The following is a 22,500-nucleotide window of genomic DNA, read 5'->3' as shown; positions in this document are numbered from 1 at the left end:
TGTGTTGCTTTGCATAGCACGCAGCACACGAGAATAAAATCTCTCCATTACTATGATCTAAATTGGCTAGAAAACTATGAGTGGGATATCACGCTTCATGGTACGGTAAATGCCTCGAACGATGAATTTAGCTACGCATTTGCACCGATGTATCTACGACGTAAACTTACCATAGAAGTCATAGCTATGCTGATTCCGTCTGTAATAATGACCGTTTTAACTATTTTCGTTTTCCTTCTACCTCCTGAATCTGGAAAGAAAGTTTTTCTAGCCATGACAACATTTTTATCAAACGTGTTGTATCTTGTTCAGATGGAGAAGACAACACCAAAAAATTCAAAATATCCTTGCCTTCTTATGTTATATTTAATGCTATTATCGATGATGAGTGGATTCACTGCAATTGGTTCGGTAATTATAAGCAAATTGTATGTAATACAAACTTCTGATGAAGTGAAATCAAATTCACCGAATGAAAATAGAAAGAGACCCCATGCTAACCAAATTGCCGATGTTTCAATAATTGCCTCGGCACAATCGAATACTTTGAATCCAGAAGAAAGGCCAAGAAAAAAATGGCTTGGCATATCCGACTACAATCGATGGGATGATATATTTCTAAGAATTAGCATCGTGATATCGGTAATAGTTTCATTAATATTTACATGTCTACTGTTTACTCAACAAGACTAAAAGAAAGGAATAACGAAGGTGTGTCAGAATACAGCATGATATACATATTAATATCATGTATGGGTTTATATGAAAAAAAATCAACAATATATATATGGTGTGTTGTTTATTAAGTATTGTACTGCTTCTACCATTCCACTGGCGCTAAGACACTACAAATTATTTACAGATATGTGAATATGACCATATAAACAAGAATACCAATTTGGTGATTGTTCAAAATCTTAAAATAATCTAATAAGTTAAAACAATATACTTTCCGAAATCGACATATGACATGTAAAAGCAGTCTCATCGTCTGAAGAAAAAAGACAACTGTAGGCATACATGCATACATACATTGATACATACATACATATATACATATACACATACAAACATTTATATATACATATTCGTATATCACATATATATATATATATATATATATATATATATATATATATATATATATATATATATATATATATATAGATGTGTGTATGAGAGGCAAAGAGACAAACAAACACACACGCACACGCATACACACACATATATATACAACGGTCTTCTTTCAGTTTCCGCCTACTAAATCTTCTCATACGGCTGAGAAGCGCAATAGCAGAAGATACCCACGCTGCTACGCGGTGGATCTCAACGACGCGGTGAGGAAGTAATCGTCTTACCACACAGTGGAAATTTGTACGTGTACATGTACATATGTAAAGTTTGTTTACGGAAGATAACAGTAATTATTGTTGGTAATGACGGCGATGTTGAAAATAGTTTCCAGAGTACAGTAAGATACGATGATACTACAAGAATCATGAGTTTTGCTAGGCCATGCCAGTTGCAGTAAGATTATGACAAGAACTAGGCAACTCACGGACAGATACATATGTTTGTCATTATTTAGTTTCATTTCAAGATTTCTTGCCAATAGAGAAAGAGCCGTTTTCTAACCAAGATCCAAGGCTCCTTCATTGGAATTTCAACATCGACAACTGGGTATTTTTGTATGCATATATGTATAGGTGAAGATTTGTATGTTTTGTTTTATGTATGACTTCACATACATATATTTGCGCAGGAGTGGTTGTGTGGTAACTAGCTTGCTTACCAACCACATGGTTCCGGGTTCAGTCCCACTGCGTGGCATCTTGGGCAAGTCTCTTCTACTATAGCCTCGGGCTGACCAAAGCCTTGTGAGTGGATTTGGTAGACGGAAACTGAAAGAAGCCCGTCGTATATATGTATATATATGTATGTGTGTGTGTCTGTGTTTGTCCCCCTAGCATTGCTTGACAACCGATGCTGGTGTGTTTATGTCCTCCGTAACCGCTATGCCCTCCGTAACTTAGAGGTTCGGCAAAAGAAACCGATAGAATAAGTACTAGGCTTACAAAGAATAAGTACTGGGGTCGATTTGCTCGACTAAAGGCGCTGCTCCAGCATGGCCTCAGTCAAATGACTGAAACAAGTAAAAGAGTAAAAGAGTAAAGATTATATATAGAATGCTCTATATACATAAATGATAAACTGGAAAGTTTTACAGATTTTTAGTTTCAGTGATGGATTGGATCAGTAGTATTCGAATCCGCTTTCTACTTTCTGGTTTTGAGAATGCTAATTTCTCAAGATTGAATAATTAGGCAGTGTATTAAATATCCAGTGCCACAGTATAAGCCTGGTTAGAGTATCTGTAGATTTATTAATAGTTCAACGTAAGTATTCTCTTTTTCACTGATGTTAACATCCGCTGGGCAGCGCATTTCCACAACTGTACGCAGTTAGTCTTCTCTATCCTAAATCGTTATATCAGGTATATTGTTTTTACACGTTATTACGGTTTTCACTGGGGCATTCCACCTGTAATCCCTTGTGTTGAGTGGATATGGCTTCCACCATACAGCGGGTTCTTATTTCTTTGTTCTCTGCGTTATCCTTTCGATGGGTCTCGTTATACAGATTCCTAGTTAAAGCACGTGTCTCATAGGTACATAATACCGTGATGACATTTTTGGACCAACGTTTGCATAGGTTGTAAAATTTTACTACTTTTCCTGCATCTCAGTCCCTATTGTGCATCGGGTATTTGGTTGATATTTCTAGTACCTGGGTTGCAAACGCATACTCTTCAAGGTGGGAGGTAGTAGCCCAATTGTTGAACCATGATAAACTGCTTTGTTGATCAACGATATTATCATCTCTTAGTTTTCTACTAACATAACCATGCATGGTCCTCTGCTCATATATGCTCATAATTTTACCTGATGATATGTTCCGATAGACTCGTGCAACTTCTCTAAGCTATCAGAGAAGGAATGCTGCTCAAGCAGCTGCTTTCCAAGCCTAATGAAGTTATCCTTGGTGCAGGGATGAACTTCCAGACTTGCTAGGACACACTTCAACACTTGGTGGTAATAAGATGTTGCCGAAGGGATATGATACAACATTGAACAGCTTGGTTTACGCCTCAGTTACAGACCGTATACGACACTGCTGATGTGGAAATTATAAGTGTATTTATGCATGCATGTATGTATGTATGTATGTATGTATGTATGTATGTATGTATGTATGTATGTATGTATGTATGTATGTATGTATGTATCATGCACATACTGTCCCACCAGAATTAGAGCCGGCGAATCATGTGGGATTCAGTTTTAACGAGTATTTCTTTCCTCATGGTGACGTAGCACATTGTAGACATGTTGGTGAGTTGTTGACATCCGGTGATACCTACCGCAGTGAAATGCCACTATCAGTAATTTATCTCTCCTCTTTTGAGAGGAATCTTTATCTCTTTTGTTGATGAGATATTCAATATTTTTTCTCGTGTTTCTTGATACCAAAGATGTATGCATCTAGCTGAGACAAAGTTTGTGTATCACAAGTCCAGTAAAAGCTACTATTCTTGTGAATATCTTGGTTAGTATTCGCTTTGTGGCCGACATATATCCAAGTATAATTTCCTGTTTGCGTGTTGGGTGTTTTAATTATATTTTTGTTTAGATAGATGAAGCCAGCAATAGATGCCTCTCATGAATGAGCTGTACTCTTGGAGTATTTATTCAGGATTTCTTCACCTAATTCCATAAGGTTTTTTTTTTCACGGTTGTTACGCATGTGATGTAGACATATCTCTTTTTCACTGCCCAGTATTTGATGCCGAATCAATACTGTGCCATTCAAATGCCGTCTGGGCAGACCCTATGTTTCTCTCGACCCCCATCCCCTCTCCATGATATTGTACTGCCAATGTTGCAGTTGATAAGGATGTTACCAGTAAGTGTTAGTATTTTTGTATATCGATGTAAAATTTCTGCATCATTTGAAGTGTGTAAGCTAGTATTCCAAATGTTGGCACTATTATTGTAACTGCAAAATTATTGTGGAAACCGATTTGATTGAATAAAAAACATTCTTGCTGAATATTATTGTATCTATATATATGTGGATGTGTAATTATGAGTGTATGTGTATACTTATACATATATTCATGAATATATGTACGTAATAATATTTACATTTGGAAAAAAAACAACTTTTTCTTTAAATTATATCATAGCAAGGATTTTAATGATTGCGATGTACTGTGTAATTCATATTTTCGGCATCTAAGTATGCTTGCATATATTCTTATTATATTGGAACACATGATGAAACTTCATTTTTTCCAGGTTTTTACGATGAGCAAGTTTTTGAGAATCCTAATTTCTTATTCATAATTCTAACGTTTTCACTTAATAAATGTCGATATTATTTTACACACAGATTTCTTAAGTCTGCCATTTTTGTTTGTATGAAAGTTGTGTACATGGCCTTATACGTGAGCATGCCAGATAGATCTGAGCATTAGTGTATGTGCACTGGTGAGTTCAATTCCTGCCAACTTGAATTATATGTCCTCGAGTCCCTTTGGTGGGAAAAGCAAAAGAGTTTTGGAAAACGATGAGGCTTAACCAAAATGAAATGGCATATATAATAAATGAACATACCAAATCTGTTTAATACAAATTTGGTATTATCTTTAAGTGACCTCATCAGAGTTAAATCATATTGTGATATTTTATGCTTCCGACTCCAATAAGACTATTGCGGTACGGTGGTAACACGATTATGGATACATACATACACACACACACGCACATGCACACGTATTCATATATATATATATATATACATATATATATATATATATATATATATATATATATATATATATATATATTATATATATATATATATATGTGCATACATACATATACATGTATATACGCATATATGTATAAACACATATATTAAATATATATATATATAAATTATTTAAAAAATACGTTTTATCAATTCAAAATGAAAAATCAAATTACACCATCTACAAATTAGATATAATAGAAATATTAAATATACGATAAAAAATATAACGATGATTAAGTAATGTGCAAAATAATAAATTATTTTTGCTATGGCTGAGTACAATCGGCCCTGTATTCGGGAATCAAATATAGCTAAATTTATCAGTATTATTTTGAAGATATAACGGTAATTGTGTTGTCGAAAGTGATTGTCTATTAATTTTAAGAATTTCTTAGCTATATTAATGGTTACATTCATGCCATTAGGGTGTTTCAACATATGGTTCAATATAGTTCATACTTCTAATCTGACATTTTATAGGGCAACCTTTTCAAAAGAGTCTTTATCGAAGGACAGATTGGAAATACGCATACTTATGTTTCTAGCTAATTGTTTAATTATTGACGTTGGTTGGTTGGTTGGAGTCTTCGTTCATGTATAAGGTCTCCTCACTTCGCTTTTGGTAGGGCTTAAAATTGCCTGCAAAAGGTTATGCTAATATTTAGGGAATTGACAAACACCGATTTTGCACATGATAGGCTTCATAATATTTAAGATATGTTTACATGAAACCAATGGTAGCTACATACATTCACACACACATTCATACATACACATTGACACTCACACACACATTTATATATATATATGAGATATTTTTCCAAACACAATGTTCAAACAGACAGAGAGGAATCGGACAAGTATCTCTGAGTCTGCCGGATGCAACACTCACCATCAAGGGATTCAGTATCATTACAGCCGTTATTCATAAATTTTGTTTCTTTATTTTCATTCATGTGAGGTAGCGATTTTCAGGTTGCGCAATTACCAGACCTCAAACTTTATGACAAATAAGAATCCAAAACCAGTTCCCTCGTTGATACGGTGTGTACATTCAGCGCTGGTATCAGAATGGAGTTCGGACTGAAAAAGTGTGGTGTGTTAGTCTTGAAGAAAGGCAAAATCAAATGTATGGACGGGCTAGCGATACCGTCGGGGTGTGTTATGAAGCAGTTAGAATAGACGGACGGACTATAAGTACTTGGGGATACTTGAAATTGATAGATTGATGGAGAAAGAAATGACAGAAAAATATATGCTGGAGTACTTGCACAGACTGAGGATGATCCTTAAGTCGAAATTAAACGGATGATATAATATTGAAGCTCTCAACTTCTGGGCGATTTCATTCCTTAGATATGGAGCAGTATTAATAGCATGGAGAGTAGACGAACTAAACAGCTTAGACAGAAAGACAAGAACGTTGCTGACTAGATATGGGATACTCCACCCAGAAAGTGACAGAGACAGACGGTATGTACCAAGAAAACAAACACGAACGAGAAGAGGACTAATTGGAGGCGAACACCGCATTAGAGCAGGAAAAAACAACATAGCATGGTATGTAAAAAATGTCACAGAACCCCCATTATTCGAAGTAAGAAATTCAGGCTTGTGCAAGATGGAAGATTGCAAATATGAAGCAATGTACAAGCATTGGAGAATGAATGAAACTGTAAATAAATGGATATAGAGAAGAATGCATGGTCAATTTCATAGGGATGTTGAAGTTAAGACACACAAACAAAAAAGATATCTTTGCATGACAAAAAGTGATTTAAAACCGGAAACGGATGCTCTAATTTGTGCTGCCCAAGAGCAAGTGCTAAGAAGGAATTACATCAAATACAGAATAGACAACACATCAAAAGGTGATTAATGCAGACTTTGTGGACAAAATGGTGAAATCGTATGGCATATTTCCAGTCAAGGTACGCAACTAGCCCAGAAAGAATATAAGAGACGTCATGACAATGTAGCAAGGATTGTCCAATGGGCACTTTGCAACAAATATGGACTTGACAGAGGAAAAAACTGGTACGAACATAAACCCGAATGCATCATCGAAAATGTTAATGCAAAGATTGTATAGGATTTTATGATTCAGTGCGACCGGGATATAGAGAATAGAGCGAATGTGAAATAAAGTAAACGATGTTGTATCATAGATATTGCATGAAAAGATATAGCAAGATAAATCAAGAAAAGTCGAGAAATATAACAGGTTAGCTTGGAAGGTTGAGCAGTTGTGGTCGCTGCAAAAGTTGGAGCCATGGGTACAGTGAGTAAAAATGTTGAGAAGTGCATGGAAAAAAGGGGCAGAAATAAGGGCGGTGAAAATCAAGAGAGTAATCTTCCAAGGGGACATTGTGTCCTCACTGATATCCGTGCTGGGAATAATCCTCTTGAATGAAATACTACAGAAAGTAAAGTTGGGGTATGATCTGAAAAGTGGTAATGGAAAACTAAACCACTTGCTATACATAGACGACATGAAACTATTCAGAAAAACTGATACATAACTCGATAGTCTAGTCCAGTCTGTGCAGATTTTCTCCAATGATAATAAGATGGAATTTGGAATCTCAAAATGTGCTATGATAGTGATGATGGGAGGAAAGCTTGCCAGAGCAGAAAGCATTTGGTTGCCGAGTGGTGAAATAATGAAGGCAATTGAACTTCAATCCGGTTATAAAAAATCTGGGAATTGTTGAGGCAGATGGAATCAAACACCTCGACATGAAATAAAAGACAAAAAGAGATTGCCTGCGACGAATGAGAAAAATCGAGGCTTCAAAGCTGAATACTAGAAACATAATTTCAGCAATAAATTCGAGCGCAGAGAGAGTAATTCGATGTGGCGATGGAATCCTGAAATTGTCAGAGGAGGAGCTAAAAGAGATGGACGGAAGTTAAGAAAGCTCCTATCGATGCATAGATCCAATCGTCCACGAGCAGGCACTGGTTACCTATACATGAAGAAAGCAAATGGAGGAAGGGGTCTGATAGGTGCGGAAGGCTGTGTGCGTATCGAAAAGTAAGGAAACTTTACTTGAGAGTATTGAGAGCAGAGAAAATAGGAAAACAAAAGAAGAGGTACAAAAAGAACATGAAGAAGAATTACGCGAGAAGGGTCTAACCATTCACTTCCATGTAGCCGCAAAATAATTTGCTGGAAAAAATAGGTGGGATTGGCTGACAAAAGAAGCTCTAAAAAAGCCTCAGAACAATATACTGCCAGTGCAAGACCAACCTCTGGCTACGAACTGAGGAATGAGCAAGTGTCTCTGATGTGCCGCATCTAGAATAGAGTGGATGAAACCACACAAACGAATGCCCTAGACTTACCATAAACCACTACAAGTTGTCACGACACGACCATGTAGCGGAAGTTCTACGATGAGGACAATGCGAATAGTGGGGTCTAGAGAGAGGCAAGACGCAGTATGAGGGCAGACCGTAGAGAGTGGAAGAATCGGAGACTAGCAAAATCCTCTGGAATTTCCCGATCCAAACAGATCAGGTACTCAACCATAACAGACCGGATATAGTGGTGGTGGAGAAGGTGCCTAACATATGCCATATAGTTGACATTTCATGTCCCTTTGACCCACGAGTAGTCAAGTAGTAAGGCAAAAAGACAGATAGATACAACCCTCTTAAGTACGAAATAGCCTGGTTATGGAAGACGAAGAATGTGAAGATAGTGCCAATTACTGTTGGTTCCTTGGGAACAGTATTAGAAGACAACAAAAGGAATATAAAAGAAATTGGAATAGAGTGCTCAGTAGAACGGTTACAGAAGTTTTGCTTCCTTGGCACAGATAGAATAATCAGAGAAGTATAAGATAGCATTAGATAGCTGAACAGAAAGGATAGCATGGTATCGTAGGATGCAGGTAGTAAGCCCGCTACGAATGCAAGACTCCAGGAGCTCCAGCAAAGCCTGTGATTAAGAAAATAATAATGATAATAATAATAATAATAATATAATAATAATAATAATAATAATAATAATAATAATAATAATAATAATAATAAGAAGAAGAAGAAGAATTACAAGTTCTTTAATTAGCTGCAAGGCCTCACATAAAATTACATTACAAAACAAACAACATCATAAACAACAAAACAGGACGACACAATGGGTTAATAACCTTTAAACAATATAATTAACAATTAAAAAATTAAACAATTTTAGGCCCCCGATAGGGGAGGCGTTTTAAGGAGCTCGTGGAAAACCCCACAGAAGCCACTGGTGCCTGAACAACAAGGCAAGAGCCCTTCTCATTTTGTTTACAGGTGAACTTACTTTTACTTGTACTTGTGACGGCATTCACCCAGGGCGGGTTGAGCCAGCTTATTCTCTGGTCCTGAAGTAGGATTCATAGAAGTTTCGTGGGAATATTGAATTCACAAGCGGTCCCCGACATCCTGCATGCATATCCTGAGTGACTGCACGCCCTGTTTGCCACGGAGTCTCCACAGACGCAGGGATAGAACGACCTCCAAGCCGCCGGTTGCCGACCATATGCCTCTTGGAATTTTCACCAGAGCCCTGTTGGCCAGACTGCGGCCTTAATACCGCTCGGTGCCAGACCAATCCGCCTTGGGTCGCCCTACCAGGAACCGAAGATCCCGACGGCATAGCTCTGACACTGCCCGTTTACACCACCCTAACGCTTTGAGGAGGGGGTGGACTTTAGGTTTACTGGTGCACGCTCAGAATTGGTCCTTTCACACTGGCCATTCTTCCAACATTCATCCACCTTTCAACAAACTTGCTACAAGGCAACATTTACATCTCGACTCTGAACTTCCTCTTCTAGACCTCCTACAATTACATCTATTGCTAGGAGGACCCATATATAGAAAGATGGCTCGGATAGTTCAGAGTCATATGGATCCCCGAAAACCAATATCAAGTAAAGAAAATGATCACACAAGCACTAGTAGCTACTATAAGAGTTACCCTAAAAGGCCACACATTTAAGTTTAACAACAAAATATACGCCCAGGATGAGGGGGCAGCGATAGGGATAAGCATCGTCGGTGATGATGGGACTGAACGCTTAAAGAACGCCTGACACAGAACTCCATACTCATGAACATGTACTCTCGCTATGTTGATGTTATCTACATAGTGGTAAAGGCACCCTCTTAACACAGAACTCTTGAAATAGAAACATAAACTAATACTATGGAGAGCATCCAGCAAATAGTTAACTCTATCCACCACAGTATTAAGGTCACGATAGACTACCCTACGAATCACCCTAACCATAGACTACTGTACATGATACAGAACTCTGGCTGGAAACGGTGAATGATAAAAACCAAATCCTCCATTCGCACTATGTGAAACCTATGGCCTCCAAATACCTAATCCACCGGAACTCAGCTATCGCAGACAATGACAAATACAATAAATTGATGGCATACCTCATCAGGGTAATGAGAAATGTGTCCTGTATTTTCGGTCTTACAGAGTTAAAGAGACACACAACACTTCGTTCATCGCATGCAGTTCTCAGGATACAGCCATAGATTCATGAGGAAATTTGAAACTATCATACGTAACGATAAGAATTGGATTTGCCCATTTTATAGGAGCAAGTCGTGGAATACCATTGAAAAGACTAAGAAGAAAATAGGGAAGGCCAACTCATGGTATGACAGTCAGATATACCAGAGTGCCATGTTCATCGACACCACCCCTAGAGGCGAACTGGCGTACCGCTTTAGAAGGGTCCTAGAAAGACTAAGCTAAGAATTAAGGCTGTAGAAAGAACAGGTAACTCTATCAGATCACTAATCGCTGGAACCTACCCATTTAAGAGAATCCCCTGTACTGATACGAAGTATATTGTATGTAGATCTATCCTACGAACAAACTGTAAAGCTAGGAATGTAGTCGATGGTATAAGATGTACTGAGGGACGTTGCAGAAACAAGACAACGATGAACGTAGGGGAGACAGCACGGAGCGTAGGAGAACAAAATTTCCTCTGTATTTAACATCGTGATTTTTTAAGAGTCTTATCCCTTTAACTAGTAATTAACATCATAATTTAGCGTCTTTCCCACCCAGCCTCCTTTTATAGATACCCAATTTACTACTACTAACGTCTTGACAATATTTATGACCGTACCTAGCCATGAGCTCAATCTTGCCCTTTATTCCAAACAGACACAGTCTTCTAGTCTTAGATTTAGTAGTTGATAAGAAGACAAATAAGAAATGAACCACAATCCTTTAGGAGATATGACCCCAGTGGGCTTCATGCGTTTCTTGGAAATGTAGTCTATTCTTCGCTTCAATAGCCTCAACATAAGTTTCTTCCATCTTCTTGCTCGGTTAAATTTTTTCAGAAAAATTATATTAATGTGTCCAACTGAATAAAAGTATATTTATTTATGCAGCTGATGGTACCTTTGCAATTAAATTGATAAATTCTAATTTATCACTCTTTACAGTTCTCATCCTTTAAATTTATTGTACAAAACTGTTCAGCTAATTTGTAAGTTTGTCTAATTAGCCACTCATTTTCTGTATTTAAGGAAGTAAATTAGCGAAGTTCTACTTAAATAAGTATTGTTGTATTTGTTAACTATAATAAAGTAAGTTTTAATATTCAAATTTTAATTTTAGCTGCAATATTTAAGTAAAGAGTTTCTTATTCTTAACTATTAGTAATAGCTTCTCCTATATTTTTCCAGGTGTAATAACGTGTGTATTTTCCAGGTTTATCATCTTAAGAATATTACATTTCATGCTCGCATTTTCCCATGTAATCCACGATTTTCCCAAGCATTGTTGTTATAAGATAATAAATAGTGTGTCAATTAATAAAATTAATAAAAAACCAAGAACAAACACACAGGAAAATAACGTGAGGACGTGGTACATGTAAAATATTGGCAGACGTTCAGGGAAAGAAAGAAAAGTGGTTTTACGTTTCGAGCAAAGCTCTTCATCGGAAACAGGAGACAGGGGAAAGTCCAACTGAAAAAGAAGACGGAGGAAAAAAATCGCCAACGATTTACATGTAGTTACACAAATATTTATACATACCCACACAAACATACACATACACATATAATATGTATGTATGTATAGACTTGTTAAAACCTTTTAAAAGTCTAGCCACAAACCCTAGGTGGGAATTCATGGCATTAAAGTAGTAAAAAACAAAATTATTACAATAGTGCAGCTTAGAGAAGCGACTTATACTGTATAATGCTGTGTGGCCAATGATTAGGCGACTGAGACATAGAGGTGTCCAGAGTCAAAGATAGATATTGGTACCAGTTTAAATGAATAACTTTTCGGTTGTTCCGATATTTCCATTGTAATCAGATTGTGTGCCACGCACTCGACCATAAATACATATAATAATGTATTCACAGAAAGTCAATTATTTATCAATTTACGCAGGATGGACATTAAGTACGCTGGTAAGTAGTTGATTTATTTCTTTTCGAAATATCGCTTGAGGTTAAAATCGTTATCCGTTTCTTACAGTCAACTGGTATTACTCCTTCCTAAACAACAATACCGTACATTAGTGTTAAAAGGATTATTTGTATATTTTTTTTGTTTTGCAACGTAATTTTCAATCAATAACATCAAAGTATCGCAGTGCTTTCAAAGATGAATTCTGATAATATATCTATCGTGCTTTTCAGATATAAAGGATAATTTGCACATAAGCATCAAGTGTTTGCCAACAACTGATTTCCTAATGTTATGTTTTGAGAAAGTCATATGTAAAGAACAGCTTTAATTATATCATACACTCCCATCGACATTTATGATACGCATATATATATATATATTATATATATATATATATATGTATAGTGCGTATAAATATTGATACATACATGCATACATACATACAAAGATATATATATATATAAATATATATGTATATTGGTGCGCGTATATATATATATATGTATATATGGATGTAACTCTCTCTCTCTGTCTCCATATATATATATATATATATATATATATATATATATATCCACACACATATACATCTACGTGTTTTCTCCGTTTCTATGTTCTCAAGACAAAGGAATGGTCCACTGGTCTGCACACAGTTGCTTTAATCCTTTCAACTACGTCCCTTAGTGCATATGGCTGTGTATCTGTATATCAATATCTGTGAGTGACAAGTGAGTGAATGTTAGTTATCTGTTAAAAGGGTATATGATGTTATCTGGACATTGAAAGAAAACTGCATATGATGGGAGTGATGCCCATCCTGAAGGAATCGGCTGAATGTGTATAGGTCCCATATATTTATGTGCATCTATTACTTTAGGTGTGAACTGGCAACAGAGAGAGAGAGAGAGAGAGAGAGAGAGAGAGAGAGAGAGAGAGAGGAGAGAGAGAGAGAGAGAGAGGGATAGAGGGGAAGAGAAAAAGAGAAAGATGGAGACATTGAGAACTCTTATATATTCCATCCATCCTATAATGATTGTCTGCGGCTGGGGATAGATAAGATACGTGACGAAAGACCTGCCTTTCTCGTTCCTGGTGCTAAGGAGATGGCAACCACTCTAAAATCCAATCATCCAGCAGCCTGGTGAGGAGACAGGTGCGAACTGACTTCATATGATATACCTAAATGTTTACAGCGTAAATTTTCTCCAAGTCAAAATATATTGAATTGATTTTGTGCAGGATCGAATACGCCTCAAATATATTCTAACCGATAACAAGTTTGTATTATTACACTAGTACTTAGTGTTTTCAGCCCGTGTGTATATATATACTTTTATTCTTTTACTTGTTTCAGTCATTTGACTGCGGCCATGCTGGAGCACCGCCTTTAGTCGAGCAAATCGACCCCAAGGCTTATTCTTTGTAAGCCTAGTACTTATTCTATCGGTCTCTTTTGCCAAACCGCCAAGTTACGGGGGTGTAAACACACCAGCATCTGTTGCCGAGCGATGTTGGGGTGACAAACACAGACACACAAACACACACCCATACTTATATATATATATACGACAGGCTTTTTTCAGTTGCCGCCTACCAAATCCACTCACAAGTCTTCGGTGTGTCCGAGACTGAACCCGGAACCATATAGTTGGTACGCAAGCTACTTACCACAGAGCGACTCCTGCGCCTATACTACAACACAGCCACTCCTGCACCTATACACACACACTCACACACACACACACACCTATATATATATATATATATATATATATACATACACACACACACACACACACACACACACATATATATATATATATATATATATATATATATATATATATATATATATATATATATATATATATATATATACATATATAGTGTTCAAACGTCATTGCCTACTAATACTAAACGGATCCTCTCACGTCTTTCCCCTATTAATAACTTAAGACATCCCCAACTCAGAACTTATGGATTTCAAATACTTCTAGCATGTGGAGATATAATTATTTTTATCGGTCCGGTTCGTTCCGGCGTTTCAAGATGAGCATTTGTTAAATTTAATGAGGTGTTCTTCGGCTATTTAAAGCTTTCTGATATCTCCGTGGTCTACTACAACATATTTCCATTTTCGTCCGCGCTTTGGTAGTAATTACTAGCGGGGTATTTTGCTTAATTTAACTCCATTTCCCTGATTGGATTTACAATTTGATACAGTTATTTTGTATTTCCGAATCTGTCAATACTTACAGCTTTCATTTTACGTTAATATTCGATATTCAGATTCCTTTTCCATCTATATCCATCGACCTTTCTCTTAAAGTTCCTCTAACCACTTGTTCCTCAGTCTATATATTTGTCTATCTGTCGATCTGTCTTTTATTGTTATCTATTTTGGTACCTATGAATACTTCAATTAATGCCAATCTGCCGATATACCGATTAGAATATTTCTGTTTCACTCTCTTTTTATCCATTTCACTATCTATGTATCTATTCGTCTGTCAATCGGTTTATCTAGCTATTTTACGAGTTACTGATCGATTGATTAATATATAAAATATATATACATATATACTGTATATACATATACATATACATACATATATATATATATATATACACTGTATATATATATATACATACATGTACATATGCATATATATATATACACATGTATATATACGTATGCATATGTATATAATAATAATAATAATAATAATAACGTGACTTCCCGTCGTTAGACGACTTATGAGGGTCCGACAATTTCTTACCGAGCAACGACACAGAGGATTTGTTTATAGTGAGGAAATGTTTGTCTAGGCATAAGCTCACTCCCTACATCAAATCGACATTACCTGTACAGGTTCATGTAGGTGCTACATGTCAGATGTCGAATGGTTGCAGAGCAACGGGAAATGAAGTGCGTTGCTAAAAAATATAACGCAAGCTTTAAATCCGTTGATGAAACAAAAATACAGACGAAAAGCAAAAATAACAAACCCGAGGGTTTTCTGAAAAGTGTTCAGTGCTTCTATGCACGTACCAGTTTGATAGATAGACGGGTAGATGAATAGATAGTCGGAAAATGTTTGGCTACGATTACCCGTCAATTCCAGGTTTTTGTACTTGCGATTACAACAGGCATACAAACAGAGATTCACACACACACACATACACACTGATACACGCACCCGTGTACACACACAGAAACACGCACTTACATATTTTGTCACTCTCTTACGTTCATTCTTCGCTTCGACTTTGAAATGTTTAGAAACGCTGATCATCATGTTTTGGAAAAAAAGTTTAAACTGTTTGGTTTCCAAAATTCTGATTTTTAATTTACATTTTAAGTATAAAACTATGTTTTACTCACACCAAAGATAAAAACTGTTAGTTAGGACATGACTTATTCATGACTTTAGGACATGACTTATTCAAATATTTGTTGTCCATTAAATCTAATCTTTGTTCTTTCTTTTTTTTTCTGTATTTTCTTTCATCATCAGCCAAACAATTTGTTCTTATTTATTTTTCAGGTTCCATGTATATAAATTTCTAATGATAATGATTTAGTACCTATCATTGCTTCTGTTTTGAAATTTATCAATGGCTACCAATTTCTAGTTATCTCTGTTCAAATTTATTTGTGATTTCAGATGATGTGTACTGCTATAAGTTCCTGCTGCAGACGTAAACATAACAGAATTATGTAAAAACTAAAACCGTTTGGATTTACATGCCTATGGCTAGATTAAACGAAGTGAGCTTGTTTACTATCAATTCCTATTTTGATTTGGAATCTTTTTGCTTTTATTCACATTATATTTTCACACACAATATCCAGAGTATCGCAGCAAGAGACTAAATCAGATGTCGGACTTTCAGTGTCATTTTAGATTCGTTGCTTGCCATCTTTCAAAAAACAGGACAGTCCATGTATCAGCACATGTCAAGTTCAAATTTATGTAGAGTACTTATGTAGAGTACTTGATGCATAGGTAAGAGCCGAAACTGGAGAGCTCATCACTACTTTTCCCCTGTAATGTTTGTAACGTGTTCATAGAAGAAATTGTACGGTATGCAGCCGTTTGTAAGTTCAGGATATGGGATGTTTTCCGTTTGGCTACGCCTGTGGAAATTTCAGACTTTACTGAGCATTTTGGAATTTGGTTTACTGATTCTACGCTGAACCTTTAGCGATATTTCACCTTTCCAGAAAATGATTTAAAAAATTATAGAGCTTTAAAGTTTGATAAGTTTTACCCAGTCAGAAAACAACATTTGGAAGCTACCATTTTATGCGTGATTGCAGGTGAAATAACAGCAGAGTTCTGCTTTACGTAGCGCCCTATAAACCTTCGGAACTTATTGTTTTGAATTTTCAGAAAACTTTTGTAAATTTGTATTGTATACGCAGGAATTCATATGATTATGCAAGAACCAAAACAAAAACATTGATGATGCGTGATTTAAGGCTTACTTAGCTGTTATTTTTATCACATCTCACGACCACCTAAATGAGTAGAACATATTTGTCAACGCTTCTCAACAGTTCTCATGATTGGCTTCTTAATATGGAAATAGTCATCAATGTGTTTGTGGCTTACAACTGGCCAATATTACACAAAATTTGCAGACTTGAAAAGCTATTCACTCCTTGTTTATTGATATATGACGAAAATGAATTTATGTCAATGATTAGCATATAAAACTACATCATTAAACCAAATATAAATTCAATTGGAACAGAAATTGAAGAAACTAAAATTTGAAACAGAAAAGATCCAGTACATGTTTCACCCTACAATTGTAGGCAAGTAGGACTAACATGAAATTATTAATGTGTTAACAAATTTTACTTTCATTATTGTAAGTAAATCTTAATCAAAAGGACAGGCTTTCGTTTTAATTGAAATAGGCTTACGATTGTTTAACACATCTCAGTTGTCAAGATTCTGACTTATGGACATACACATGGAGATTATAATAGGGAAAAATAGGTGAATAGTTTTATTTTCTCTTCTTTCATATTTATTTCATTATTTATTTTTTGTAATTTATGGCAAGCTATGATGGATTTAGAAAATAACATTTAGTGGCCAGGTCATGAATATTCAATATATATTACAGAAATAATAGGTAAATAATTTTATTTAATTTTATTCTATATTACATTTGACTTTATGCAAACGACACTTAAAGAAAGTTTATAAAAGATATTCAGTTATCCTTAAAATGCGTAATCTGAGTTGAAACCAGTACATATATGATTATTTGCCATACATTATATTTTCAATATATGCACAAACATTAAATGGTAATACGCTTTGAAATTAGAAAAAAAACTTCCAGTGCTGTTTCTATGTTCCTTCTATTTCCGTTTGATATATATCTAGACAGATACACATATACATATGTGTATGTGTCAATATAGAAATATTTTCAAAAGCGATAGCTCAAAGAGCATGCCTGGTGTGAATAATTGATTATAAGTTTGTTAACTTTTGCTTCAAAGTTTAGCTGGATTGTGTTTATTCAAACTCTACGTAAATAAAGTATTTGTTGGATATATAAGTTATCGAATATATGTTGGAATTTTTCAAAGTAGGAAAGAAGAGTCAAATAATCGGCTGATGTGTTGATTGAATAAATGCAGGTGGTAGGAATTTAATCTCCTTGGAGATGGCTACAAGAAGGTAGAAAGAATTTGTTGGCGTAGTAGCAAAATTTTGTTAGGAAAATTGAGGATGTGATACTCAATGGTTTAACACAGAAATGGCGAGAAAATTACAGCAAAGCTTCGTGATAGTGGTGTCAGACATAGCATACACCCCATCATATTATTGTTTGATATTCCGTTTTAATTCTTCCCTTCCTTTTTACGAATTCAGTGTGCACATATGTATTGCGTGTTTGTACTTCTCTTTCCGGTTCCTACTCAAAACTGTTTACAGATCACAGCAATCTCAGAAACCTGCGTTAGTGAGGCCGCTTCACGTTCTAATGGTTGTGTAAAAAGTTCGAATGTGGCCCTAAGAACTGTGTATTGAAGGAGGATGTTGTTTCTTATACTGCAGAATATCAGCAAGAACACTGGTGTTGGTCTGCGAGAATATTTTAAATTATATATCATGTTAGTGTTTATAACTGTGAAACTATAGATTATGTGAGAAAAGAAGGCATCTTTTTGCAAGTTCCTTCATAAGCCCAACTGCATTGTTTTAACAAATTAACACCATGTAGTAAGACGTTTAAGGCGCTAATGATTTTATTTTAATTGTAGGTGAGGGTAAGGCAAGTTGAACCATTTTTTAATCTTGAGACGTTAAGACTGAAATGATATATGATCTTGCCATAATCACTATCTTAAGTTCAAATTGAATCCTTGGGAAATAATTGAAGCTTGTTGTAAATTCTATTTTCAAACTGAAAATTCCCTGTGAACTTTAGCAAAAATAAATTATAAATAACGGTGATATGCAGCTAAATTCTGTTTTCAAATGACTTGTTTCAAGAGTTACATTCGGTACAATGTGTTTATTTATTCTGGTAGTTTTGACTTTAAGAATCCGTCCTAGCGTGTGGCATTTATGTATAGTAATACCCTCTACATAATATAAATAAATATATTTATTTAAGTGAAAAAATTGTTGGATATATATATATATATATATATATATATAACATGAAGAAATAGCTGTTCTGCTTGTCACTGAGTTACTTAGCCCGTCGGTGATATGATTACTGAAAACGAGGGAGAAAGAATAGAGGGAGAGGGAAGCATCCTGGGCGTGAGATGTGGGGGTGTAATATTACTTCGAGGAGGAGAGATAAAAATATAATTTCAGCAGAAAGGTGATGCACTGATGGTGAAGTTCAAGAAACGTAGTGAGAAGAGAGGACGGAGAGCGACAGAGGGAGGGGGAGTGAGAGGTAAGAGAAAGGAGGGAGAGAGATGATGATGGTAGTGGTGGTGATGGAGGTGATGGAGGTGGTGGTAGTAGTGACTGGATAGTGAAAATTATATTTTTAAAAAATTGAACTAAGGTTTTTTTTATATCACCTATCACTTAACGTAGGCACATATGCACAATTCCCTGAAATATTCACGCTTCTTTACTTGGTAGATATATGCAATTTAACTAAAGGTTGTATCATATGTAACTTTTTTTGGAAAAGTAAGAGTGAATATTAATTCTTAATACACAATTGTGCATAAAGTATATAAGGTGTATACATAAAGTGCATTGAGTAATCATCGTATTCCAATCTCTTTCACTTTTCAATGAGTGGCAGATGAGCGAATAAATTTCCATATAGATACCACACAGTCTACGCGTTCAGATTTTTGGGGTAAAGTTTTCAGTATAACGGAATAATTATACCATTGATTCCGTGAAATATTTACGGGACCGGCTAGCAATAAATTTATACTAATAAAATAATAAATGGCGAAACATCGATTTCCATTACTCCCGAATGTGACTGACAGTGAGTTATCTTGCCCGTACATGATACTAAGGTGTTTTAACAGTGTATGTATTCTGCCATACTTTTGTAACCACTGGAAAATGCACGAAGTATATACGTTAAGTATATGCGTTTAATGATAATAATAATAATAATAATAATAATAATAATAATAATAATAATAATAGTAATAATAATAATAATAATGATGATGATGATGATAATAATAATAATAATATAAACAGCGCGATGTCACGCGCTGTTTATATTGATATGAGATCACCATATCGTGCACATAAGTTTGTGATGCATGTTCCTGGTATACTCATCAGACAGGTAGTGATGATGTGCATATATGGCTTCGTATATATTGCTGTTGTTACGGCGGTTTTGAGAATTTTAAGAGTGCATCTGTAATGTTGCCTACGTACAGCTAAGTGGTATTCAATATTGTGTTCAAATTTAGGCGCAAATTCAGGAATACGAGAAATTGGCTAACTTTTCAACCGGTACTTATTTTAAAGACCCCGAAGGATGAAAGACAAAGTCGATCTCGGCAGAATTTTGAACTCGGAACGTGTGGACGGACGAAATGCCGTTAATCATTTTGCCTCACATACTAACAATTCTACCAGCTCGCCGCATCAGTGGCATTAAATATTCGCAATTAAATGCTCTCATAACGAAGATCTTTTCGGTTTGAACGGCATTTTTTTCTAGCGGTGTCATATGAAATGGTCACCCATAATTATGACCCTAGTATCAATCTATTGCATTTCAATCTGTTTTAGGGTTAGGGTTAGAGTTAGGGTTAGTTAGGGTTAGTTAGGGTTAGGGTTAGGGTTATGGGTGGGGGCAAGGGTATCTCTTTTTCTTCAGAAATGTAAATAAACCCAATCTGTTTCTTAAACGAGGGACATATTCATGCGGCACAGAATGTTTTCACCTCAATAGACGTCATTTGTTGGTTGAAATTGCAGAAATTGAAGAAAAATAACAAATATCTTACAAACTATACGATTTTCTCAATAAAGCCGAGAGAAAAGATGTTTTATAAACACATTCTACCAGTATACGAAGTTTAAAAGTGTTTAGTTACGTGGAAATTATTTTAAAAAACTACCGGTCAAACCGAAAAGATCCCATAACAATAACATAATACTGATGTGTGTTTTTAGTGACGAGCATTTAGAGGCTGCTTCATAAAGATCGTACATATTCTATCATATATCACGCATTCAGGGTAAACACATAGGAATAATTACTGCTACATAAGTTTATTATTCATTAATCGACATTTGGTGAACATTAGTCATTGAGTTACGGTGTTGTTATAATATCTTTGTTTGGAGTAATGCTCCTGATAATACCTTCATTGATTTTATATCACAATTACCTGATAGAAATTTATTAGCAAAAATACGCACTTTTACGACTAGAATGATTTTATTCAGTTCCGTTTAATAACAATTTTCAATACATACAGGCAAATTAAGTGACTGTTCTAAAAGCTAAGTTTTCGTAATGTATATAATCATCTCTCCTCTCTTCAAGGAGTGTTGCATTGTTATCGAATTTGTTTGTAACATATTGTCATTTGAGACTAAGTTTTCAGAAATCATCTTACAAAGACAACGCTTTTCACATCAATTACTCCAATGAAGCATGTTCTATGTGTATATATATTATGTATTAAGGCAAACAAATATTAACTTATATACATACAAACATACATATAAATACATACATATACATATATATATATACATACACATACATACACATACTTACATACATACATACATATATATATATATATATATATATTATATATATATATATATTTATAATAAGAGTAGATCATATATATATATATATATATGAATCTCTCTCTCTCTCTCTATATATATATAGAGAGAGAGGGGGGACTGTAAGATTGATAGAAAGAGAGAGAGAGAAGGAGATTGAAATATATAGATAGATAGAGGTATGTACACACGCGTCCACCTACACCGATACACAGAGACAAATGGATATAAAGTAGATACAGTCTCGGTTGCAGAGCACTCCCTTCAACCATCAACTAGAAATCACAATGATTTGGAAATATGTTCCGTCCAACGTTTTCTCCAAACATTCATAATAACAAGAAATGCCTGGATTTCATAGGTGCACCCCACACTATGCACTTCATCTCCGTTATCTATTCAGCAACGACACGAAATACTGTGCATCTTGAAAGGACACCAAATACATCGGAAGCATAGTTTCTTTACCGAGAATCTAGGTTTAACTTTCATATATTTTGACATATCCAAGACCGAGAAAGTAATTTTGGGGTTCGTTCTCCAAGTATCGAGTCACAACAGAGTTGTTTCTGAAGTCTATTACCTGAAACGTTCAACACTGTGGGTGGAAATGAAAGAAATATCTTCGCAGTATCATATCTATACAACGCACTCTAAACAATTCCACCGCTGAACTTTGACACGTAAGTCTACGTATTTATTTATGTTCTATGTATTTATTCAAGAGCCAAAGTTGTCCAGATTAAAATCAATGGTGCTGCAATTTTTATACAAACCACTCATTTGTCAGACTAAAAGTAAATGAATATTTAAAATATAGTCAGAATTTACTACATTTTTTAGTACATTTACGCACCCTCTGCTTTAAAATTTACA

The 22,500-nt window shown here is 35.3% G+C and overlaps 2 protein-coding genes across 2 annotated transcripts in view; both read left to right on the top strand.

Moving 5' to 3' along the window:
• LOC115220608 (acetylcholine receptor subunit beta-type acr-2-like) overlaps positions 1–1,016 on the top strand; it is a 1,612-nt gene extending 596 nt beyond the window's left edge. The window contains exon 1 of the mRNA XM_029790756.2: positions 1–1,016. This exon is cut by the window's left edge and continues 596 nt beyond it. Coding sequence (XP_029646616.2) covers positions 1–693 — 693 coding nt within the window. The 3' untranslated portion in view covers positions 694–1,016.
• A 20,834-nt stretch (positions 1,017–21,850) lies between these two features.
• The window catches only part of LOC115220607 (acetylcholine receptor subunit beta-type acr-2-like), a 5,869-nt gene continuing 5,219 nt past the window's right edge, over positions 21,851–22,500 (top strand). The window contains exon 1 of the mRNA XM_029790755.2: positions 21,851–22,307. The gene's annotated coding sequence lies outside the window, so the exon portion shown is untranslated. The remainder of the gene's footprint in view (positions 22,308–22,500) is intronic.

The sequence above is a fragment of the Octopus sinensis genome, linkage group LG16, assembly GCF_006345805.1.
Source record: "Octopus sinensis linkage group LG16, ASM634580v1, whole genome shotgun sequence".
Lineage (NCBI taxonomy): Eukaryota > Metazoa > Mollusca > Cephalopoda > Octopoda > Octopodidae > Octopus > Octopus sinensis.
The sequence above is the reverse complement of the archived record's forward strand: the minus strand, read 5'-3'. Positions and strand labels throughout refer to the sequence as shown.